The following is a 26568-nucleotide window of genomic DNA, read 5'->3' on the forward strand; positions in this document are numbered from 1 at the left end:
GGCACGTTCAGTATCTTTGCTTTTCGCGCCTTAATTATGCCTAACCTGTCTTAAATATATAAAGCTTTTCAACTTTTTTTGGAGCGAAAGGTTACTAATATAAGAGCGAATATAAGAAACTGTTCGTTCTTTTTCTTATTACTTGACAAGTTGTTTGATATCACGAGTAATGGAGGAAGTAACCAAATGCAGATACATCGATTGTGTCGACACACGGGAAAAGCAGCAAATACTTCATGAACTTCCCGTTTGTGATACCGGTCTCTGTGTGAGGTGGTTGATCAACAGTGGTCACGTGGACCTAATTGGAAGTGATCTTGATGTTTTACGGTCTATGAGATTTTTTATTTGCAATAATCACTTTACGGAGGATTGCTATCTTAGTAAAGGCACTCTAAAGGACAATGCAGTCCCTTCTCCGCATTGGAGTACTGTTTCAAGGGCACTGAGGAATTCGAAAACACGACGGGTAGGTATTTTCTTTTATTGCAATCTTTAAAGCTCGAGTGTAAGTGTAATATTAATATTATTATTACAAACTACTTCTCTTGAGATTATTGTTATTGTTTCTATTACTATTATTATTGGTAGCAGATATTAATAATTGTTGGAAAGGAAAATCACAAAGACACAAGTTAGAACGTAAATTAATATTTATAAATTGATATGATCCCATTATGGATAAATGATTCCCCAATTATATACGCCCTATACTCTATTATTCTATAGAGCTCTATGAAATTTCAGAAAATTCAATTAAACAATCAAGAAAGTTCTATGGAGGAAGTAGCAACGGATCAGCATACAGAGAAAAATGTTTCTTCAGAGCTTGAAGTGGATCAGTGGTGTAGAACGTGCGCGACCAAGAAACAGAACCTTGTAAGCATGATGACAGGAAAGAGCACAGACATGAGTCTTCTATCGAAATTGAAGCTTTTAATAGAAATTGACGATGAAGATGCTTTACCCACAAAAATGTGCAACGAATGTGTAGACAAGTTGGAACAATCGTTCAAGTTTTTTCAACAGATTTATGTAGCAGACAATACATTGCGTCATGTGTTTCCAAATACACGACCAAGTAGTACACCCAGAAAGCCTTTGTATTCAATCAGTAAACATATGAGAAATGAACAAAAGGAAAAGGAAAAAGAGAAAGAGAAAGAGGAGGAGCAGCAACAACAGCAAGATTGTGCTCCAAAAATTACTCGTGGTATCTTTAGACGTGGTCGAGGTAGACCTCGCACTAGAGGCTATGCAGCCAGGGCAAGGGCAAGGCAAAGATCCGGTCATATACCGATCTCAGTTCCAAGTACTACTAATTCCAATGCTAATCTGAATGATAATAAGACGTACGAGAGCAGAGTGAACGAGACCACCGCATTGAAAAGCGAATCTCAGACCATGATTCTCGATGAAGAAAGACAAGGTGATACCGTATTTTCTTTACTCACCGATACATGCCATATGGACGAAGAATTAGATTGGTCGGATGTATTAAAAGTAATGAACGATCAAAGATACCAGCAGGTCACTTCTAGACTAGAAACTGAAACAAAGTTGAAGGAAAAAACACAAAAGAAGGATAAAGAGGAACAGGTAATTGAATCGGAAATAACTGAATTACAAGCGGAGGCAACATTGGAACCGTCGAAAGTGGAAATGAAGACAGAAACTGAAATTGAGATCAAAGAAGAGATTGAGATGGAGATAAAAATGGAGGTGGAGGCGGAGGCAGAAGCGGAGAAGACGGAGGCAGAACAGAAGGCGCAATCTACTGAGGACAAATCGACAATGGAGGAGGTTCAAGAAATACGTTGTGAATTTTGCGCCGAATCATTCAAACTTAGACTTCAGTTACAAACACATTTATTGACCGATCATTCTCAATTGTCAGGATATATGTGTATAGATTGCTTAATTTGCTATGAAAATGAATCGTCACTGTCAAAACACCGTAGTTTACATCATGGAGATCGAAGATATCGCTGCGAACATTGTCATCAAGAATTTCTTGAGAAAAGATTACTGAGAGATCATATTAAAAAATGTGAATCGCACGATACAACCAATTACTCGTGCTATTCGTGCGAGTTAATATTTTCTTCGAAACAAGAGCTGATCAATCATGTGAAAACTCATCCGGAAAGTTCGCTCATACCGTTTCACTCGGATTTCGATAATTCGCAGAAAATTGAGAATGAATTGGTATCATCTGTGGAAGCCACAGTAAAGCAAGAACCACAATCCGAATACCCTTCTTCCGTTATATCTTCGAAAGATACCGTCGGCGAAATTTCCATGTCGAATCCAGATGAAAAATATAGCAGTGGCGCGATTATTTCGAGCGATACACTTAAGACTGATGCAGCCGAGGAGGAAATGCAACAGCCAACTGATGGCGAAAAATCGGCGATGGTAATTTGTCCCGATTGCAACGAGCAAATGCACGATTCAATGGAACTCAGTGTTCATCGAATGCGTCGTCATTCTATGAATAGGAAGGATGCGACGTGTCTTCTCTGCGACAACAAATCCTTTTCTTCTTTGGATGAATACGAACAACATGTACTAGATCATTGCAAGCGACTAAGAATATCACCATGATAAAATGAACGTTTTCTTTATTGCAAAGTAACATCTCAACGATAGAGAAGATTCATTATTTCGATCTATTATTATCGGTCGACACAATGTGATTTTCGGCGATATTAAGAAAAATGAAAGAATACCAAATTAATCGCTCTACTAAAATATCTCACATTGTGCACAATCGTGTTACGTTGAATCTTCAACCTAAAACTCCCTATTAACTAATGCAAGGAATATGTATTTTTTAATCGGATCAATTTAACGTGGCTAAACATTTAAAATAATTCGATCATTTCTTTCATTTATCTGTCATATTGAATAAATCACGTAAAAAAAGTACAAAAGTCGGAGGATAGAGAGCAGTAATATGACGGTCACACATTCGTGATAACGAAAATATGACTGGTATCTATAAAGAAACATATCGATACATGATCGATATGATTATCGAAATGATTTTTTGCGCAAGAGGTCATGACGTGCGCTTTACATAACGTAACATGTTTTAATGTGTTTACATAATGTAATGTAGAAAATACATCTCTTTTATTTCATTCGAAAGGTAAAGAGAGGGAGGGAAATGTGTGTGTGTGTATGTGTGTGTGTGTGTGTGTGTGTGCATACGCGTGTGCGCGCGCGCTTGTATAGATTTAATATACGCGTAAATATATATGTATGTAAATAATACAGAACGTGCATAGACACACAACAGATGAGATAACCGACAGGTGCGCGAATGCAACAGCGATTCGCAAGTGTTGTTTATTATTTACAATCGGCCAATTCGGCTGATAGCTTTTAACGTTATTCAACAATAAATATGTCTTTTGCAAACGATACTGACAAGGAGTCAAGAATAAAAACTGCTATTCCGATCCTGATGAGATTTTGAGCGATGAGCACGGCGCTCGATAAACGCAACCATTCGAGAGGAAGGGATGGTCGCGCCAATCGATATCTGAAACAAAAATCGAATTGCAATTTAATCTTTTGGAAGAAATTACGAGCAGATATATGACAGAATAGAAATACATATTACATAATTAGTTATCAAGCTAACGTTGCTGCTAATGACGTGGTGTAGTGCGGTGCGGTGCGGTGCGGCGCGGCGCGGTGCACCATCACGAGTATGAGATCGAATAGCGTCGCGCAATCTCAAGCTATTTAATTTCTATTTAATTTGATGATTACTGTTATTCGATAATTGAATTTTCGAGATTTTAAAAAACGGTTAGTGATAGATGCCGTTAGTCTACGTTCACCGTTTCCATTTCCGTTACCATAATTTGCTATAAACCACGGTTACCTTAAACCAAGGCGATGATAAAATTAATTGAGCGGTTGCTCTGTCTTCTCCATGTAAACGCAGCAATGTTTCAAGAAGGTTTTTCACGTCGGTCGATATCTCGTTGAAATATTCGTCGGGAAAACAGAAATCACATTTAAGTATGTTTGCGGTAGTTTCCTCGATGGAATCGTCCAAGAAAGGTGAAAGCCCGCTGTAAGTATGGAACAGATTTCAGAAGAGAACTTTTTAACATTTCAATCGATAAAACATCACGCATTTACCTTAATAATACGTATAGAAAAACGCCGGCAGCCCACATGTCCGTGTAGGATCCCGTTGGTTTACCGAGAACCGATTCCGGAGCTGCAAATTCCAAATCAACGGGAGGAGGGACTTGATCCAGTGGTACCGCTCTGATGGCTTCACCGAAATCTATCAATTTTACGATACCAGTATCGCTATCAACCAAAATATTTTCCGGTTTTAAGTCCAAGTGAGCTTGTTTACGCGAATGTAGCCACTGCAACGCTGACAACAATTGACCGGTGTATTTTGCGACAGTCGATTCCGTATACTCAACTTGTTCGCCAAGATACGCGAACAATGTCGACCCTCTGACCCTGATAAAGTAAAAGAGAATCACTATGACAAGTAATTATAATAATCAGATGATGATTCGAATGAGGTAAATGCAGGAAAAGAGAAGAACTAAAAAAGAAAAAAAAGAAGCGAAATGAATAAATACTGACAGCTCCAAAACGATAGTATCGATATCCGGTTGAGGTGTATCCTCGAAGAGCGCAAACGCTCGAACAATATTATCGTGACGTATACTTCTGAGAAGATCATATTCGGCACGCGTTAGCGAGAGCGGCTGCTTCGATCGAGATATTTGTTTTAACGCTACTTCTCGATCGAATCCTTTTTCCCTCGCACAGCACACTCTTGCGAATCTACCGGTTCCTAATTCTTCCAATTCGATATATTTGTTAGTAAACTGTTCAATTTCCATATCGTTGATCAATTTTTTCTTTGAATTGGGTAACGAAACGATCGACGAGGTTGTCTCGTTCATCGTGAATCCGTTGGATCGATTGCACTCGATCGTGTCGCACCAAGCGTTGGTCGCATCGATTCCTGAAAAAAAAAAAGAAGGTAAAGAAAGCGTAAAACGCGATCCACGACATAATAACGATAGGACGAAATAGAGTAGCACGATGTAATAACGATAGAACGTACCTATGATACGAAGGGGAATTTTCGCTGAACAGGAACCCGTTTCATGTTCGACGAGACAGTGGTAAATCCCGGAATCAGAGGGAAGGCAAGGAGCAATTTCGAGACAAAGGGAATCGTTCGTTCGGAAAAGTCGATATCGATCGGTTCCCTCGATGATGTCACATCGTTGCCCCTCCTTTCTCCAACGGACGAGCGCACGTTCCACGCGACGAGCTTCCAGCACGAGCCGAGCCACGCCACCGGCCGTCGCCCTGATCGAACACGGAATAGTCAAGATCGCGGGAGGACCGTTCTCTTCCGCGTGTATATCTTGCGGAAGACGGACGCTCTCTCCCGAACCCTCCGCCGAATCGATTCTTCGCGGACGAAAAGACCATGCGCGGCTGATGGATGAATTCGGAACGAGACTCGCCGGAATCCAGAATTCCTCCTTTTTCATCCCGATTACCGGGGAGACGATCAGCCCTGGACCGTCCACACGGAAGATCTCCAATTCTTCTCCAGCGTGTAATTTCCCCCAATCTGCGGTTAATCTTACTCTGCTTCCTGGAACGATCTACGGAATCTGCGGATTAACTTGCCGAATCTTTTCCCTTGTCCCACTTCCCGATCATGCACCTTTGACCACGCGCCACCCATCTCTCACCGCCCATTTCCACTCCCTTCGAAATCCATCTCCTCATTCTCCTTCTTCCTTAACCACTATCTTCCTTCAACGTTCTTCTGACTTAAACCGAACCAACCGCTTCATTTACTCTTACTATATTACTCCAGTAATATATAAATATAACGCCCGACGTTACATACTACGATACATACACCTTCAAGTTAAAGAGTAAGCGATCTGACTGAGTACGGCGATACAGAGAGATACCGACCCAATACGTTTAATAAACTCTTGATAGCTACAACATATATAACCAATTAAACAGGTATATCGTGATAAAATTGCAAGAAACTATGACGTTTAGCGATAGAATACCAACGCACAAAACTATCGTTTAAAATACTATCACTAGATTAGTTGATTATATGCTGTGTATCTATACGAGCATGGAGTAAGGTGAAGATGGACAAAGATGGCGACCTCGGTAACGACTACAACGAATTCATCGATGATCACTGCGCTGATTACAATCGCGGCGGTGGCGACGCTACGACCACGAGGACGACGACGATAAGAATAATACGTAATATGGAAGGGAAGGCAGTAATAATGCAAGAAGCAACAAACAAACTACAGATTCAAAATGTTTGAGAACGTTTCATTTGGTGTAAAATATGTACAAGATAATACTGGTTTCCCAAATAAGAGTAACAAATTGTTAAAGCCTGTAGAGTATACAGTGAGTGCAGTAATATCGTACGTTGGGAAGACGTACAACTTATCAATGAGAAACGATGTATTTCATTGTTTGCGTTATTCGTTTCACAATCGATGGGAATAGTGGAAAGAAATAAAAGTTATTACCGTACCAACGAAAAATTATACGACAGAGAGCGAATAGCAACAGGCATCAAGAAGAAGAGAAAGAAGAATCCTTTTGCTGCAATTGCAAGAGTTCTAATTACGAATAGAGGCAAATAGAATTGTAAATAGTATGTATGTATGTATTTAGTTAATAAGTAGTAGTAATTTCGATATTGTTGCTCACCGGAATAGAATTGTTGCGAACAGGCGATCGAGGTCGAAGGGTGCTTCTAAATCCCTCGAGAAAATTCAGTCTGCTTTTGCTAGGGCTTGACTGTGTTTGCGACGAATCCTGATCCGTAGTTCCGGTACGAGGTCGGTGTAACACCGATGTTGTTGCCGTTGCCGTTCCCGTTGCCGTTCCTGTAGCTGTCGCTGCTACAGCCGCGGCTGTAGCTAATGTTTTCGAAGTAGCAGAGATGGTACTACCAGCGGCACCGGCCAATTCATTTCTCCGTTCCTCGTTTGTTTTAGATATGTTCGGTATTGTTGATGAAATCGTTGAAAGTACACTTCCTCGACACGGAGAATCCGGACTCACGCCACGACTGTACGTCAGCAAATTATAAATAAAATTCAAACACGGTACTGCATCCACCGAAATATCTACGCATTTTTCTGACGTCGAGTTATTATAACTCGAACGAGGAGGTATCATAACTCGAATCAACACTCGGACAGGTCGATTGCGCGAGAAACTCGATATCGTAATATTGTTAGAATACTTTGCTATACTTGGCTACCTTGTAGCAGCACGTAGTTCCTTTTCTGTATCTTTTCCTTTCTTTTCAAAGCAAGAAAATCCGTCGTTTAAAATATCGTATTCGTTCAATATCAAGTATAAAGCAATTTGAGATTTTAGTCAGGCGTAAGATATCGATACTGCAGTACCCTGTGCTCGTGGGAAATGATAAGACAAAACAAGCTGTTAGTCAAACGACGATAGTAAGTAATGTTAAAATAGGCGTGGGAAAAGGATGCATCACAATTAGAATGTTGACCAATGTACAATTTATTCTAAACAAAATGTTTACGTTTCTCAAGTCATTAGTTTTACTTTATGTCGTCCTTCGTGAATGCACATTTATGTACAGCATACTATCCCCCGCGTTCGTTCAATCTTGCACTTATAAACATTATTAAAATTATTATACACTTGCAGAGTTACGTTGTTAATAAGTAATATATAGCTTTTGGTGGGGGTGAGTCAGCATGTTGTACATGCTCGCTGTCATGTGTTTTTGTTTATTGCGTTTGATCTTTATCGTTATTATTTTACATACGCGAGATTATTCGCGTACAGTTACATACAGATACGCGCATGTAACTATCTTCTTTCTGTATGTGGAAACCAATGAAACCCACCAAACGTGCTCCCTTAAACGACAAATCGAAGAAATAAGAAAGACCAAAAAGACATTGTACATAGCTGTGTTTGTTCGTTGTTTTATCAATTTTGCCTTTTATTCGACAATTTTTCGTATTTATCCAACTCCTGTAATTGAATCTGTCTCGCCCCCACCCCTCCTCTTTCTTTTTTCCCTTTCAACGCGCATTCTTCATCTTTCTCTCTTTCTTTCTTTCTCAACACGCACGCATACACACACCCACAGAGACGCGTGAGCCTTCGCGTTTACGCAAGATACATACATGCAGTTACGCGGCAGGACGTAACTCACATAAACAGAAGCATGCAACAAACACGCCTTTCCACTTTACTGTTATTCTTCTTCAAACAGCAGGACACCAAGGAGTAGTGACGAGGATGTAACCGATGTGAGTGAATACATTTTGTTATACCTACCCTCACCTGCACAGATGTGCAAACATAGCCGAGAAATAAGAGAAGATTTAGTAGATCGTATCATATCGAATCGTACCGTACCGTACCTTATCGTATCGTATCGTATCGTATCGTATCGTACCGTATCGTGTCGTATCGTATCGTATCGTGTCGTGTCGTGTCGTATCGTATCGTATCGTATCGTATCGTATCGTATCGTATCGTATCGTATCGTATCGTATCGTATCGTATCGTATCGTATCGTACCATACCGTACTGTATTGTATCATATCGTATCGTACCGTAGTGTGCCGTATCGTACCAGATAATATCGTATCATGTACTAATGTACTGTATTATATTATATTGCATTGTATAGCGTTATGTCCCAGTGAACCATGTCAAACGCAGTTCTAGGAACGTTAAAAACTACTCCAAAGGAGGTAGGTAATTATTATAGAATATAGTAGGAGACGCTCTCGCGATAAAGCTACTCAGCAGCAATAGCGAGGTAGATTCCTGGACTGCAATGTTAAGGCAAACAAGAGGAAGCACGTCGCAATATGGTGAAAAAGTAGTGTATACATAAATTGTGTGTGCTTAAAGAACATATTGTGAGGTAAATTAGGGGCAGAACGAAAGGAAAACAGAGATTCAAACGAATTTCGGCTTAGGAGACGACTACGGTTCTCTAGCATATACAGCGCTTCTGTATCTCTTTTTATATAAAATATACAAAAATATTTCGGAACGAATCTTCACGGGTCGAGCGTTGAAAGAGTGTCAATGTAAAGAGACATTGTGTTAGATAAAGAGACGCTTACAATGGATCTTTGGTAAGTTCCTTTTGGTAGGCAATCGGCGACTGTATCGCCTTAAGAAAGTCACGTTGGGTCTGCAGGATGGCAGTGATCGTATCTACCCACTCCTGCTTCCGCGGCCCATTTTCTTCCGCTGCGCTACAAGAAAATGCAAGGCCAGGTTTTCGAGGATCCGTCGAGCGAATTATGAACTTTTCCGGGTCGTCGTAAGGATTTTGTAAGCACAGTTTATTCACCTGTATGTAAAAACAAAATATTTATCTTTGCAGTTTAAGCCTATTCCTTGTACAAGAAATCCTGCTCTATTTTCTTTTTTTTTCTTTCTTCTCTTAACCGCGTTAACTGTTAATCATCGACTATCAAATGTTCTAAGAGATTACGATAATATACTAGTCGTTCTAGTTTCTTCTCTTTTCACGAGACGAGAAGATAGCCGAGAAAAGTGAAAATACAAGAAATTACTATTTCTATCCGTCCTTGTTAGTTCTTCGATAAGTATTTGATAACTATCGCGTCTATATAGATAAATTACAAATATCGTACGGGATGTACACGCATGTGTAAATCTTGTTTCAATCCTATCTTTTCTTCGTTTAATTTAATCAATTGTCGGTATTTGCATTTCCTTGGAATTTACCGATTTCATGATCTAATAACTTAACTGAAGTAAACTATAACTCGTTTATCTGAAAATATTTGTAAGAAAGTGGTTTATCATCTGGTGTATCGTGCATGTTGGCAAGAGAAGAAGAACTTGTGGAGAAAATGTTAAATAAATTTCGCAATATCGTTGCTTTACCTGGATATGAGCTTTGTAAATGTAGACGGGATTCGTGAACTGTGTCTTTTTGCCGACAGCCTCGCTAAAAATAATATTTTGCTCGAAGAGGAAGACTTGCCATTCTTTTTCCTTACTCGGTAAATTCGAGGAAAATTCCGATACTAAAAGCGGTCCGTGTAACAGTAACTTTCCTTGCGCTGTGATCTTTCCCTGTGACAGTTAGACAAAATAAATAAGCAGTTCAAAAGATACGAGAGATACGAGAAATTGTACGGTGAAAGGGGAAAATATAAATATATGGATACGGATCGAGCTACATTTTGCAGCGGGATAAAATTTAACTTACGTCAAAACCTTGAAGTCTCGCAACATCCATCATGTCATTGGCCGCTTTTGGAATAATGCGCATTACATGAACCGCAGCTGTAAGCCCTTCGATCTCTGACATTCTTTGAGTTCGTTCGGTAAGTCTTAGTGCTTCTCGAAGAAGAAGTTGATACTTTGTGATCCTTTGAACCGGCTTGATTAAAAGATCGCACAATTGTAACCGATGTCCGAGCTTTTGTCTTAAGTCCTAGACGCGATAATACTTGGCAATAATAAAGAATTGAAAGCGCATGAAAATTAGAGACGTCTTTATAGTACGACAACTTACCTCGAAATAGGTATCTATATATTCGGAAACGATATATTCGGAGACTGGTTTGTTTTGACAATAAACAACGTACATATGTAATTTTCTTTCGTATCGCTTAAACAGCGGTCCGAGCTCTTCCGGACGTTCCAAACAACGTTCCAACGCCTTCAGGAAGAAACTGTATAAACGAACAAATGAATCCAACCTCATTTGCAACTGGCGTTTAAACACGCCGTACTGAGTATGATAAAAAGAGAAGAAAGTAGAAACGAGGCTTACTCTCTATGCCACTCGTAGATTGCTTCTATATTGCCGAAAACCATTTTATCTTTTCCACCACGCAAATCGTCCGGCAATGGAACTTCGGACTCTGGATCTCGCATCAACGACATGTACCCTTCGACTATTTGTTTTAGATCATTTACATAATCTTTTTCCGTTTCCACCAATTCTCGAATAACGAATTGTCGTTTCGCTAACACTGCACTTTCCACATCGCACTCTTCAGAAGTCCCGTGAACAGGGCTACTCGTTGTGGTCGTTGTGGTGGTTGTCGTCGCCATCGTCGTTACCATCGTCGCCGCTGTTGTCATTGTTGTTGTTGACGTTGCTGTTGTCGATGCCGGAATCGTAGTAGCAGCGATAGTTATCGCAGTTGACAAGGTACCTTCGTCATAATCGTCGTCCCCACCGATACCAACGTTCGAACTTTTACCACTGGGAGTCCGCATCAGGCTTTGTCTTTCTTGATTTTCCGTATGTTGTTCCTATTTTCACGTTCGATGTAGTATGAAAAAGACGAAGGAACCGTCAGCAACAAAAGGCGTGGTAAATCACAAAAAACAATGACTCTTAATTTTTTAATTTAACGAACTTACCATCCTCTCTTTCACGATCTGTTCGATCTCAGCTAAATCGGCCGTCGTAGCACCGTCAAGAATTTTTGCCGACCGCTCAGACGTCTACGTACAATTAAAAGCAATTCAATTTAAAGTCGTTGCCTACAAATAGCATATTTAATTTATATTCGCATTCATTATATCACGGAAACTTAACATTTTAAAATTCAAATTAAACTTTATCGTGCTTACTTATTCGTATATCGTTCTTTAATCGTAAGAAAAACGTACGGAACGGAAGGTTCACCCGCGTAGAGGCACACTAGGTATATTAAAACGGTTTCATTGATGCAAAGAATGGAACGTTAAAATTTCCTCACGTACGATTCATTTGTATTCATCGCATTCGCGGTCAAACGTTGGGACCAGGTAAAATAAATCGAGTTACAATGGGCGGAAGAAGGTTCTAGATTAAAAACTAAGAGGAGACTGAAGGGAAGAGAATAAGAACGAGCGAGATCGAAAGCCAGGGAGAAAGAAGAGAAATGAAATGAGCGGAAGAATATTAGGAGCGGCAAGAAAGAAGATGAAACTTGCTCGAGATTTTCCACAGCTTTCTGTTGCAATTGCAGATTCCGATGAACCGTTAGCTGTTGCCACGAGTATCGGTTCGGTGATTGGTTTCATCGGCGGTGGAAGTTCCAATTCATCCTCGGCATCGTCCGCCCCATTTTGCTCGGAATACGTTAAAGCCTCGGTGTCGTCGGGTTCCGGCATCGTATCCTCTTCCAACTCAGGTTCCGATTGCTCGGTTTCTCCTTCCTCCTCTTCCGCTCCTTCGAGTCCTGGCTCGAGTTCCGTGTCAAGATCCGCTTCCGACACGGAGGTAGACACGCGCATGGACGCGGTCGCGGTTGTTAACGCAGAAATGGAAACAGAAGCGCTTCTCAAAGGCCGAGACTGTTCGGCACCACTCGGCAATCTAAATCGTTTCTCCGAGACGTTCTTTTTCAAAGAGGATCGTTCGCAGGACGTCTGCACGATCGAGATCGCGGTCGACGTCGTCGCTGTTGTTGCTGTCGCTGTCGGTGTCGTAGTCGGTGGGGATTTCTCCACTTTACCTTGGCTAAGTTTACGTAACGGTGGAGGTAGCCACTTTCTCCTATGAAATAAGAAGAAGGAAAAAGGAGAAAAACAATCGAGCTTCTTGTTTATCGTTCGCGAGACAACGTTATCGTCATCGTCATCGATTCGACCGTTATTACATCTGGTTGTCTCTGCTTACCCGCTAAAGCCACGTCTTTTATTGCCTGGAGAATTCGTGTTCGCAGCACCACTTCCATCGTTTGCCGCAGCAGCCGCAGCAGCAGTGCCGACGATAATATTTTCTGTAAAAGGAAACATGAACAAAAGTAAAATAAATCGCCAATGCAAGAACTATCAGTCGACGACGATATGTACCACGAAAAGAAGATTTTCAACGCGATTTAATAGAAATTTTTTAATAAAAGGAATGCCAAATAGAGGAATCGCCGCTTACAAAACTGTTGACGATGGTTAAACGTATCGTATTTTAAACGTTCGCAAAGATCGGCCAATTTAATCCGAATGGTAAATTTGTTTCAAATAAAAATCTTCCATTCGAAACAACAGATTCGATGATAATCGTTTAGCAATCGAATCGACAAACTCTTCGGGTTAAAAGGTTAGCGACCATCGATTTAGAGTGTGTTCAATATGCTCGACGCATCGACTTTGTTCCATCGGCATGTCAGTTGAAGATTCAACCGGTCAAGGACACAGTTATCCCCCGTACATCGTATTGATCCGACACGACCGACTCGGAGTACGCGTACAATAGACCGTTTTGATCGTAAGCTACCAATGTCCTCGCAAACTTTCAACTCGTTCGTTTATCATCCGAACTTGCACGTAAATTCATCCTCGTGCCACCCACCGTACCATCCTATTATCATGTTATCGACCACTGAAAACATACATTTCGTTTTACTCTTATTTCGTTCTATTCTAACCTCGCTTCTATTTTACAATTTCTTATCGCATTCTACATTACCCTGTATATTTGATACTCGAACCTATTTTATTTGACGATCTTTATCTATCTCTACGATCGATCTATTCGCCATATCTAATCTAATCTTTCCTTAACCTAGAGTCAACAGTAGAATCTAATCTTTCGGTTTGCATACATTTTTTTCTTTTGGAATTATCAAGTGAAATATTCCTCTCACCTGTTTCGTCTGGTAATATAGAACTCGGTGGCACATTTTGAACGGATAACCCACCGCTCGCTACTATGCCCGTTCCCACAACCGATGATGAAGATCCCGGTATTCCTGTAGCGCCAGACGATACTGTTGTGATACCTCCGCTAGACGCGGCAGTTTGAATTTGACTGGTCGATTGCTGTTGATGATAATGAGATTGCTGTTGTTGTTGTTGCTGCTGCTGCTGCTGTTGTTGTTGTTGTTGCTGCTGTCCTGGAACTTTTCTAGACGGTGAAGTTTTACTGGAAACCGGTGGAGGTTGTTTGAGCGCGCTAGTGGGAACCAGTCCCTCTGGCGGCGGATCGACTTGTCCCGGGGCAACCAATAAACGTACGTGGGTCCATTCGGACGTATTCACACCGCTAATATTACTTCCGTTTTCCAATACCTCGACTTGTTGACCCTTCGTTACCGTCAATTCCTTGGATCCAGGCGCGGCGGAATGATCGGCGATAACCCAAGTCACTTCGGCTACGCCAGTCTAAAGATTCAACAGTAATAATATTCGATAATAAGAGATTCTACGTGAATGCGCGTGGATCGATCGGTAATGCATTATTATATAAACCGTGCGAATTAACGTAGAGATGGCGTTTTTAAAACGGGACGATCATTTTTAACCCGCAGGCCTCATCCGAACGATTCGTGATAAAACGAAAAGGCGTGTAGATGAAAACACGCAAGGGTGTAAGGAAAAAAGAGACGGAAGGCGAGAGGAGGAGGAGAAAGAGTAGACAGAGAAGAACGAAGAGGAGAAGCGGGTAGGAGTAGAGTACACATAGATGGACACAGGACAGGACAGCGTGCACCGATCGTCTTTGACTTTGCGGTCCAATGGACCGTTTAATGGATTATTCTAGCTTCGGTGATTTCGATTTGATCGAAATAGCCTGACTTTGATAAAGACACGTACCACCAGCCGTTTCTTTCGAAAATACAGCGACCGATAGACGCATCGAAATACGCCAGTCTAGACCGTCTTTTCCTCTTTACGTCAGTTATCAAGACTGCATATTTTCTTTTATCTCTTGCGTCACCTTGCACACCGTGCGATTCATTTTACAAACTTCCTCTCGTCCGATTGATTTCTCTCGATAAAGTTTACTTGAAAACTTATCGTATATTTACAGTACAAATACGCGTGATATATGTACGTAACTGCACGGTAAGCATTTCAATTCGGTAAAAACGAAAGGAAACAAGAGGGAAGGCATCGATACAAGTAGATTTTAAGATCGATCGTTTAAATTCTTACACGAAACGTAACTTTTCAATCGATTCGATTTAATCGATTAAATTCGAGATGATAAACGCGGTCGGGATTCTCTCATTTCTCGATGTTGCAAGTTACGGACGCATTACTATGAACCGTGATGATGGTTCTATAATAGTTATAAGGCCGAGAGTCAAAACAGTCAGAGAGGTCGGTCGTCCGCTTTCGCGTCGCATTCCACCGACGAAAATAGACTTTTTCCACGTGCCAAATTTTGCCGATTCTCTTTCAATCCTCTCGATGCTCTCAACGTGCCGAGGATCTACCTAATTACGTACGTTGATCGATCGTTGTTACCACTATCGAATTATATCGATTTCCTTAGCAGATTTGTCAATGTCCACGCGATTATCGATTATTCGTTTATTTTTCGATAAGATTATGCCGAGTATTGCTGTGCTATTGTTATATTACGTAATACCTTCATTCGCGCTTCCCAGACGAAAAACGCTTTACCGGTATACGTAGGCCGCTCGTTTACATTTACACCTCGAACCATTCGGAACTGAACCATTCGAAATCGAACCATTTGAACGTAGCGAGCAACCTCGGCAACAATCAAATTTCAACTTGGCATCGAACGGTGTGCAATTCGCGTCCCGATTCAATTCCCATCCGTAATGATTTCGGTACGGATAGACAGAAGAGAGGAACATTTCCAGCGGACGTCTTTTCGCGTAAGAAAATCCCAAAGAATGAGTATAGATTGTACACGGATTCACGTTAAACACGCGAATAACTGAAAGATTAAGCAAAGTAAGTGAATAAATTTCTCTATATTTCAGGATAAGGGAAGGGAGGGGGAAAGAGAAAGAGAGGGAGAGGGAGGGAGGCGTAGGAGAAAATGTGTCAACAAAAGAGGCAGGCGCAAATATGGAAAAACGTTTCATACGAGGATACGAGGTTTAATTAACGAATTGTATTTATCGACGAGTTCGATTCTCGATACGTGGCAAATGGAAATGAAACAATGACAATGACAATGCAACAACTTGAACGACAAATTCTTCGATTCGCGGATATAGGAACGACTGCGGATGTGGCTACGGATACGATTGCGGACGTGGATGCGGATACGAGCTGCGACCGCGTTTCCTTATATATCGTCTACTTGCAAATGTAAACCGTGGATAAATTTAAACGAACGCTTCGACCATGTAAACGTTTGTTAACGACGGATTATGAAACTTAATCAACGTTCTTAGCCATAAATTTTTAATCGGCATTTTCAATTCGAATTTCAATCTTTTCCATCTACAAACGCGGAATGATATATATCGGCAAATTAAGGATATTTTTTTAATATACCGAATACGATTTTCGTCTCTGTCGATCGTTAACCGTTCTACGAGAGAAACCATTCTCCATGACGTTGCTCTATCGAAGAGAGCACGTTGTTCTTTCCTACATCGCGGTATGTTATTATTTCCGTGCGTAATTATTATTTCCTCGTATTATTAATCTACTCTGAAAAAGTATGATTTTCAGGTGAATTTGCGGTTTCTACGAACGGAAACATCAAACATCCTGACCGTTCTACGTACAATCTAAAGGGGAAATCGTAGTACGCGAGCGCGCGTTTATGTGGGTGAACGAGTACTCGAGTACCTGGGAGAGGGAGGGTTGTCGGTGCAAAAGTCGAGCCTGGAACGAGCTCGGGGTGTCGATGGTATGCTGTCTAGAGAGGGCTGCATGTGGTGGAGTTACAGAACTCTGACGAAACCAAGGTAACGAGATCTTCCTGCGGGCTTTTTTCACGATTGTTGCAGGTTTTCCTGCCGGTGACGTCATGACAGTTCGTTTGCCTCGTGTTCAATTCACGTGCACGAACGCGATAACCGTGTTTAGCGCAACAAACGGGAATAAACGTGTTGTCGAACGTACGAGCGACATGTTGCTCTCTTTAATGATTTTTCCCGATTCTCAAAACGGGTCGGAATAAATTTTCTCCGACGATTCGCCGCCACGCTCACTGTCCAACGGATCCATTCGACCCAAGTGTCGCGCCCGTACTGATCCCGTTACCTATCGTTCCTCGCATCCTCATCCTCCTCTTTACCCTCGCCACCCTTTACCTTACCACCTATTTCTCACCCCTCACTCCCTCCCCGCCCTCCCCTCTCTCCCTCACTTTTCTTCTATCGTACCCTCTCGTGCACTCGCTGCAACGCGCTTGCTCGCTTTTCGATTATTCTCGAACCCCACCCAACCATCTTCTCTCGCTCTGTTCGCTGCTATCGCTACCCCACTACCAAACACCAACGACGAACCTACCTCTATCGCTTATATCTACCCCGCTTACGTTTCTCACTTTTATCGCTCTCATCTATCCTCGCGCTTCTTTCCACTCATGATCACTTATATCTAAACTTTATCTCAACAAACACGTCTAGATATCACGAACATTATGCCTTCCGTCTTTATTCCGTCTTTCATCTTCCGCCTTCAGAGATCGCAACCAAATCAATCCTGGTTTTCCTTCTTTTCTATCCGTTTCAAACTGCAATCAAGTACTTTCCGCGTCTTGCAAAGTTCCTTTTTTTTTTTTAAATATTATCTCCTCTTAATCAAATCGAATGAAAAATGCTTATCCTACCTTTATCCTTTTAACAGCCAATTGTCCACAAGTACAAATATGGATCGAACCATCTTTTCAACCCTATACGTTAAAAATTGAAACGTTTGGCAAATACGATCAGAGGCAATCGGCCGCGACTAACCACTGGCAAACCCAACGACTAACGTATAGTATTTGCTTGCTCTTGACGAACGATATTGATTATCGTGCAAGCCAAACGCGGATTGATTCCAAAGCAATCGCTAATTAACTCAAATTCTCATAAGACAATGAAAAAAGGAAACGGAACATCGAAAAAGCGAGATCCAAATGAAAAAAAGGAAGAAAGATTCTACCTACCTTATCGGAATCTGTGGTGTTGGTGGAACCAAAAGATGCCAGGGAATTTCGATCTAAATTCTCAACGCTATCGTCCAGAGAAGCACATTCTTCAAGGTCCCTGCTAGAACGTTGACTCGAACTCTTTTTCGCAGGACTCTTCGGCATACTTAAACTGAAATATGTTTCCTGAATAACTTCGCGTAGTCTTTTCACCCACAGTTGCTTAGCATCCATCGAATTAGCTCGAAGAACGACACGTGTATCGCTGGTTGGTGCCCGACCTGTCCAAACCGCGAATTTGCATTCGTCACCCTCGATATGTTCGGTCACACCCAGCTCGGAGGTCATCAAACGGCTTTTGTAAATGTACTTCACCTATATCGTGCCGGACAAAAGAAAACATTTACGTTCACTCTAGATGGATACAGCTTGAGGTGTTTTATCACGCTTGACCAACGCGGCATATATGTATTCCATATCGTTTTCCATATCGATTTGCTTTTACCTACCTTTCCAGCCGAATCTTTCACCTCTTTGCTAAACAATAGGTACAATTCAAATAGAAATATGTGCCGATCCCTGCCTTTTCTAATCAGTTGTTTAGGGTCCCACACTGTAAAAGAATCCTGCAGCACTACATCGCCTAGTGTGTCTATTCTTACATCGCAACCTTCCAGCATGCTCAAATGTAAGGCATCGTTCGCTTTCTTAGGCACATTTAACATTACTTCTAACCCATCTTTTATCTCACCCTGTCCTTCTTGGCAACAAGCCTACATAATTTGAAAAATTGAATCGTGAAAAAACAGTAAGCACAAAGATACAATGTAAGAAAAGACCAACAGACAGAAGAAAAAATAAAAGATACAAAAAAGAAAAAAAAAAGAACTTGTTTCAATCACTTATAAGTATACGCAGAGTATACGCAATATGAATTTTTACATCTAACAAACGATACACCTATTACTATTGGTATAGCGAGACTATAAAGGGAAAAGAGCAAAACATTTTCCTTCCCCCGATCATCCTACCTGAAGATCTTTGAGCAACAACTGATACTTTGTTATTCTTTGTACCGGTTTAATTAGGTACGCAGCGATCGGATGTTCAACTCGCTGTTTCCTTTGTAATTCTTCAAACCATGTCCCACCATGAGTAACTAATAATTGATTACTTTCCGGTTTATTCTTACAGTATGTCACGTACATATCAAATTTAGGTGCCTAATCGATAAAAAAGAAGCAGATTAATCGTCTAACACATCCAAATTACGATACAAGACATAGGTATAGCTTACCCATGTCACGAAACAATGCCCAACGTCTTCTGGCATAGTTTCGTACTTTTCTAGCTCACGAAGAAATATGTTACTATGAAATTGATGAATTTCTTCCATATTGCTGAAAATTATTGATTCTCGTCCTTGTAATCCAGATGGAACGTTTCCTTTTCCGCATCGCGTTTCTTCCAAAAAACATCGAATACAAGTTTCCAAATCCTTCACGTAGGTCCGTTCTGTTTGCAGCAGTTCAGCCATTATAAATCTGTGAACACGTTGCGGGTGATGAAAACAAAGACGCGTGATAATTGCCATCGTTCGATTAAAGAGGAGCATACTCTTTTCTTCGTGCCGATCTTCTTTTCTCCTCGTTTAATTCTTTCAGATCTTTTCCCTTGATCTTCTCTTCGAGTAGAGGATCGGAATTGCGATCGATGGAAAGATCTTTTTGACCATCGTCAGATTGAATTCCAAGATCTTCTTCGATTTGACTTTTATAGCAGTCCATACGCGTACTAAAGTCCTTGTATCTTTGATCCACTTCAGCAACAGACTGTTTGATTGCTGCTGCATGAGCGTGTCCTTTTTCCACTAAATTATCAGCAAGCTGGATCAACAGTTTCACTCTTTCTCTTGTTTCCTGTCACATCACGCAGCAAACGAACGAACAAAATAAATCAGAAGGAAGAAAAAGGATAAAGAACAAACTCTTGTTCCTTCAAACGCTTTCGTTTGTCGATCTGAGAAGAGAATGCAAGAAACGAACAAAACCTACCTTCGCAGCTCCCTTAAATTCGTTGTGCTCCCGCAACAACTGTTCATTTTCGATACGATTTTTACCAACGTTAGTATGGGTGGCTAAATACAATTCACCCGTTTCTCTTATCCATTCTAAAGCCTGTTTAGCACTGCGCTCGAATAAGACATATTGATGACACTGATCCAATCGTTTCTTACGCTGCGTCCAATATTCCAGTACACGATTTTCTTTACTAAGCAACTCTTCCAAAATACCTGTAAATTCCAGATTAAAAGGTGCAAATGATTTAAAGATTATTTAGATGTAAAACCTTATTAGAGGCAACATATCATACACGTTAACATGAAACTAACTTTTAACTTTATTCTCTGAGCCAGCGCTGTTCGCTTGATAACTATAAAACTGAAGACTGCGGTTTGTATATTTGAGAAATGTTTCCGCGGTCCGCCGTACCAACGTGCATGCTTTCAAGAATGCTTCCTTTTGTTCTTGATGTTTTCCAACAAGCGTTGGCACTTGTGTCGCCTTTTCACCAGAAGCGCACCAATCTTCGTCCCGTTTGTATTCGCGTTCGAGGCTATCTAATACAGAGCGAACTTGTTCCGCCGTCTTGTAAAAATTAATGCTAGCAGTTACTAGCTTGTGTCTTTCCTCTGCACATGTCACTAGCTGTTGCCATCTCTTAGTTACATCCTCTGCTACTTCTCTTATACTCTTCGGATCGTAGTGATTCGCACTCACTAACGCATCTGCTCTGTGTTTGACCTGTAATGATTGATACACACATTTCTCTTTGTTACACGATCATTTGATCATTTTTATATTACAATACTGCTACGTATAAAGAGGATACAACTACATACCTGAACAGCTGAAGTATGCGTTTTTTCTATAGCAACTTGGAACTGTTCATGTTCTAAACGAAGCTGCTCAGCATCCTGCAGATTTTCTGGAACTCTCAACGAAGCTAACAACATAGCTTCTCCATTGCGAATCCAATTGGCTACATGTGTAGCATCGGTTTGTAGTTGCACCAATTGAGAAGCTTGTTCTAAACGAACTCTTCTCATCTCCGCCAAATCTTCCGCGTCCATTTCCCTTTCGTTTAAAAATTCGAGAAGTACTTGAACTCTAGATGCAGCACTGTGTTGACCGTCTGCCATTATGCAAACTCCTGCTTGTTCTAATACCTAAGTGTCAAGGTAACGGAAGCAGCCCGTAACACAATTTAATATAACGCATTTCTAAGGTTTCTGTTATCGTAATTCAGTATCGGAAATACATCTTAACTCTTTCTTACCTGAGCGAGTTCTTGACCTTGTTGCAAAACCTGAAATGCGGTATTCTGCATATGAGCGACACCATCGTTGTGCACACGCAACAATTGTTCAGGGGAACCCTCCCGAGGTGGACCTTGTAGCTCCTGCGCCCACATCTCTAACTGACCACTCGCTTCTAAAGCATCTCTTTCGAACACGCGCAATCGTAGGCATAGTTCTAATCTCAATTTTCTTGTAGCCCACAAATCTTCTAATTCCTGCCTTAAACCTGCTAACCTATCTAAGGCAGCTTCTACTGCAGATATCTGAAAACAGTTGCCTCCAGAGTGTTTTTTCCCCTTTCTTTAACAAATCTCACTCACATTCATATCATTTCATATTCATTCGTAAATGATAAGAATAAATGGAGAAAGAAGAAAGGCAAAAACTTAGAGCACAGGTAAAACTCACAGAGCCCGTAGTATCAGGAGCATCGGTAGATTCTCGAAGTTCTCGGAGCAATGCTTCACCCTGAACGATAGTCGATGCACAAGCTTCCATGCAGGAGGCTCGGTGTTGAGCACATTGTTCCAACAGTCTTTCCGCAGTTTCCAGATTCTCTGCTACTTCGTCTTGTTGTAATTCTTGTCGCAATTCGTCAACCCAACCAGTTAACTATTGAAAATACATGGCCGTTTTTATATTTTTGGCGCTAATAACACGTATTATGTATACTTTACCTCTTTTTCATGTGTATAAAACACAACCGCCAAATCTAATCTTCGACGACGCTGTTCAACTCTTGCCGCGAAGCTACTAACGTGAGCTTCTAATTCTTGCGCCACAGCGTATATTTCATCAGCAGCACACTCACCAGTGTGTGCCAATTCTTGAGCAGCAGTAAGTAGTTTAGTAGCATTTGTATAAGTATTCTGAACAAATGAAAATATCGTTCATTTAATACTTAATACTTGTATCGATACATCCACTCGTGAACAATATTATCATCAAGTTAATACCTGAGCTACATTTTCGAAATGTTCATGACTTTTCTGGTACACTCTCGCTTTTTGAAGATTTCGACCCACACCTGTATTCTTTCTAATAAAAACTTCACCATGATTAGTTAACCAATCCAGAACTTGCTTTACATCTTCTTGAAATAATCTGCGAACGATCAATCACTAATCAAATTACTAGAAAACATGAAGTACAACAATTGATAACGCGGAATTAATAAATAACATATAGTGACCCGAAAAAGACGAACGAGAAAGAGAAGTGATGCATGAGGAATGAGAGTACCTTAACGCAAGTCGTTGATGCAGTTTGACTTTCCGAGCATGCCAACGAGCCTCCAACGCTCTGTGATGACCCAAGATTTGATGGATTACCGCCAATACATGGGATGCACCCTCGCTATAATCCGCTGCTGGATTTCCGCTCATACCGGAATGTCCATCGATGCCGTGTCCATCTTGACTCTAAGCAAATTAATCATTTTATCCATTCGATCATTGAAATTTTTCATGTCAAAGCGGTCTAAACATTACTTGGCATGCACTATGACAGCGATTACATTAGTTAATGCGTACTCGTCGCTTAAACATAATTTATGGAAACATTTCACACCGGTTAGTACGACAATGATTACATGTAACTTTCCTTTTTTTAATGAAAGAAAGAGGAGAAGGAAGGGAGAAAAACCCACAGATTAAATGAGCACGCACTCACACACGGCTATAGCGTAGCGTTATCGATAAAGACATGACCCATGCATGTACTATACATTTTCTCGATCAAAATGATCTATAAATAATTGATACGATTTACCGAAAAGTGAACTAGAATAATACATAAAGCAAAATAAATAAGATTAGTTTGCAGGCATGTACGCATACATTCGTGCACACCAATAAACGTACATGTTTTCTGGCCGTATGGTCTATCCCTTGCGGCTGATTACAGACTTGCACGAGATGATCCAGTTGATAAAGAAGCTTCTTACTGGTACTATGCACCTAAACAACAGTAGGATTACCCAAAACCATAATTTAAGTTCCGTAACTGAATTCCGTTAAATATTAAAACCATATTTTAGTTGGACAATTCATGAAAAAAAAGTTTACGAATACACGCAACGAGAAAGGACAAGTTTTATTTGTGTTCGGAATTATCGCATGATGCAACCGTTCCCTTTATTCGCAGGGTTAACTCTCTCTCTCTCTCTTACCACCTAATCCCTTATTTCTTTGAATATTTATTTTATCTTTCTTTTCTGTAAGACCCGCATACCAAGCAAACGACCACCGGTTAGAAGCTATTGAAAAAAAAATATCTAATCATTTCATACATAATCGATGCAAAAACTCGTATCCGAGCTCGAACCGTGCGTCGAACTGAAGCCGTGACAAACTTGCAGCATCGAGCCTAGTCCACTCAAAAGTGCCTGATACGCGTCATATACCTGCCAAACATGATCGCCTTTTACTAAACATCACGTTATAGACAAAGTCACGAGTTGCGAGGCCAAACTACGATTAATTAAATGAAAAAGCCCATGTTTGTTGTTTGTTTCTTCGAAATTGAATTCCTTTATCGCGAACCGACGAGAACCAAAATTATGTACACGTTTGTGTCTTACGATATAGAAATGTAAATTGAACATTACAAGTTTACATGAAACGACAACGGCGACGACGACAACGACGACGATAACGACGACAACGATGTCGTATCATAAAGCATACGAGGGAAGATTACCTCTGTGTAAGCTTGACACATCGCTTCGTAAAGAGTTTGGTGTTGCCGTATATGAGATTCCAAGATTGGTATTTCATTAGGTAAGTTTCCAGCATCGCAAGCTTGACTCCATCCTGCGACGCTATCGACGTATTGCTCTGCCTTATGATGAAATACGACGCTTAAACTGAGGACCGCGGTACGTTCATCAAGTCCTGCTGCGAATTCTTTCCAAGCTCGATCTAGTCGACCAGCTACTGCTCTAACGTGTCCGGCAGCATAATGTTGGGTTTCGAGCAAACGGCTGGCCATGGTTAAAATCTTATTTATATTCACGTAGACATTCATGGAACTCATAGTGAAATGTTTATGCTCCTCCTGTAAATTTTTAGCCAGTTGATAAGAACGTCCAATTTCGACATAATTCGCCAAAAATCCTTCTCTGTTGTGACAAATCCAATCAAACATTTTTGCACAATCCTGTTCGAAAAGCCTTAGTTGAAAGCACTGATCCAATTTCATCTTTTTAATGTGCCACAACTGTAAAAGATGCTGTTGCGCGGCGTGCACAGATTCTAAGTGTTGAATCACTAATGCTGCTAGAGCTCGTCCATCGGGGTCGGTGCCACCAGTTGCCCCGCTTTCTATACTACCGCCTTCGCCACTACTCGCCGCTATACCTATCGCAAAAATGTACCAGTAAATGTTTGTTTCATGCTTAACGATTAATTTGAATTACCCGTTATTATGCATAGATGAGAAAGGATCAGGATTAAAATTAAAAGAAATGGTGATGAACAATACAAAATGTTTCTTACTATTATCGAAACGTTGTAGTAATCGCTGACCGACAACTTCAATTTCTTCCACTGGAACTTTCATAATCTTTTTCTTCATTTCATTGTGCAAATCAATCCCATGTTTCGCTCCAGCCACATCGTCCGCAAAATCATTTCGACTCAGATCTTCCTGTAAGTCGTCCAATCTATCAAGAAGATCAGCCGCCTGCCACGTAAAGTCTTCTACGGCTAGTCTCGTGTCAATCCATTGTGCATGATCATACTGTAGCGATCCATCTAAATCCGCGGTCAATTGCGATGGATCGATTACCTTCGTCAAAGCTTCTAAACTTATCGTATTTATCTAAAACAGGGAAAGCGTTTTCAACCATTTTGTTGTTCAAACACATATTTCTTTTATAGTTTTATCTTTGCTTACTTCGAAATTATATTTCTTTTGTTTAGCCAATGACGTTCTTTGCTTTTGCCAGAAATTTTCAGGTTTGATGATGAAAGCAACATGAATTGATCGATGAAAGTGTTCGTGTAAGACCTAAAATTTGAAAATGTCATTATTTTATAATCAAAGATCTATTCAAGCTTTTCATCAAAGTAGTTATTATTGAATGTAAAAAAAAATATAGTGGGGCAAGGAGTTGAGATAATTATTAGAATGTGACCTTTAGGATGGGTTTGACAGAATCCCAAGTAGCACCACGCATATCCACAATGACAGTGAAGCGTAAACCTCTGGCTTCGTCGTTGGGTATGGTCAATAAGTATTGCAAAAGACGTCGGTAATCTTCAGGTTTGGCTCTTTCACGTCTTGCTGTAGTAGGAAACACAAGTACTGGTCCACCTCTGCGATCCCGACCACCTGGCAGAATAGCCAGACGTTCTTGGAGCAAAGGTAAAACCTCCGTAGCTCTTGTTCCATCCATTTCAACCACTTTTATTTGGTCAAGTCGTACCTACCAGAACAATTTTTATATAAATATTCCTTTTCCCTCAATAAAAAGAAAAAAAGGAAATTAATTGCACAATTATATCATCGAATATTCTTGTCAAGATGTATTCACAATATTGGAGTCTACTACATCGTGATGTCATACCGAAAAGAAATAGGAAGATCAGATATATACATATTAACGAAATCAGCTTTATTACATTACATCCGAATTGTGAGAAATATTTAGGAGATGTATATATGATGCACGATAAATTTTCGAAATAATACGCACATAAAATCAACATCGCGTCATCATCATCTTCGTCTATTTATATTCGGAGAAAGATGACAAAAATGCATTCGGTTTCGATAATCCCATTGTTAAGAACTGTTAAAACCGTCATTACGACCTAAGCCGTTGCTACCATCACTGTCACGTCATTGACGTAAAAAATTACGTTCAACCGTCACTGCATTCATCTAATAACGTACCCATAGGAAGAAAAGCGCATTCAGTAAATATTTCCGTACTTTCGTGCTTGGTTCGAATGTATTCGTGCTCGGATCGAAATGTCTCTTTTGGTTTCATCCGTTTCCGTAAGTTCATACCTTCAGGCGGATCACGAATCAGAAACCACGGCCGAATCAGAATGAACATTGTTTCGCTTACCCGTGTGAAAGATCAATTCGATGAAATTTCGCTCGTTTCGATTTTCTTATTTCTACCATGCACATATACTTTGAATAAAAGGCGTTGCGATTCATATTGTTCGTTCGCCGGCATTAGAATTTGTACATTCACGATAAATCCTAAGCTCCGAAACCGCTACCTGCCAATGCCAGTCTGCCATATTCGAACTAGTACGAACGAGAAATTTTCAATGATCTT

At 40.6% G+C, this 26568-nt stretch overlaps 2 protein-coding genes and 2 long non-coding RNA genes across 11 annotated transcripts; 3 read left to right on the forward strand and 1 right to left on the reverse strand.

Moving 5' to 3' along the window:
- The first annotated feature begins 18 nt into the window (after positions 1–18).
- Positions 19–3431, forward strand: LOC126927412 (uncharacterized). Its single transcript, XM_050743582.1, has 2 exons — positions 19–469; positions 748–3431. The coding sequence occupies exons 1-2, from the start codon at positions 170–172 to the stop codon at positions 2605–2607; spliced, it is 2160 nt and encodes a 719-aa protein (XP_050599539.1). The 5' UTR covers positions 19–169; the 3' UTR covers positions 2608–3431.
- On the reverse strand, positions 2608–26554 carry LOC126926172 (triple functional domain protein). Of its 8 annotated transcripts, XM_050742423.1 has the most exons (36): positions 26350–26554; positions 25972–26159; positions 25411–25701; positions 25170–25283; positions 24770–25094; positions 23973–24631; positions 23563–23676; positions 23135–23230; positions 22515–22693; positions 22229–22376; positions 21950–22141; positions 21681–21884; positions 21251–21535; positions 20814–21140; positions 20304–20715; positions 19966–20204; positions 19529–19830; positions 19209–19455; positions 18943–19134; positions 18421–18684; positions 17930–18286; positions 13704–14220; positions 12737–12839; positions 12049–12613; positions 11491–11574; positions 10892–11379; positions 10631–10790; positions 10322–10549; positions 9994–10185; positions 9198–9430; positions 6775–7138; positions 5120–5675; positions 4630–5017; positions 4162–4500; positions 3899–4091; positions 2608–3550 (listed from the first exon to the last, which is right to left on the reverse strand). In XM_050742423.1, the coding sequence occupies exons 3-36, from the start codon at positions 25669–25671 to the stop codon at positions 3443–3445; spliced, it is 9435 nt and encodes a 3144-aa protein (XP_050598380.1). In that variant the 5' UTR covers positions 25672–25701; positions 25972–26159; positions 26350–26554; the 3' UTR covers positions 2608–3442. The 8 variants fall into 8 exon arrangements, with proteins under 8 accessions (XP_050598380.1, XP_050598286.1, XP_050598537.1 ...); XM_050742329.1 differs by lacking the exon at positions 25972–26159; XM_050742580.1 differs by lacking the exons at positions 23563–23676; positions 25972–26159.
- Positions 14178–14702, forward strand: LOC126928859 (uncharacterized). Its single transcript, XR_007716969.1, has 2 exons — positions 14178–14286; positions 14367–14702. It is a non-coding gene; the product is annotated as an uncharacterized LOC126928859 (long non-coding RNA).
- LOC126928849 (uncharacterized) lies at positions 15204–16784 on the forward strand. The gene is made up of 3 exons (XR_007716963.1): positions 15204–15689; positions 15798–16426; positions 16501–16784. It is a non-coding gene; the product is annotated as an uncharacterized LOC126928849 (long non-coding RNA).
- Positions 26555–26568: the final 14 nt, after the last annotated feature.

The sequence above is a fragment of the Bombus affinis genome, chromosome 1, assembly GCF_024516045.1.
Source record: "Bombus affinis isolate iyBomAffi1 chromosome 1, iyBomAffi1.2, whole genome shotgun sequence".
NCBI classification, from domain to species: Eukaryota; Metazoa; Arthropoda; class Insecta; order Hymenoptera; family Apidae; genus Bombus; species Bombus affinis.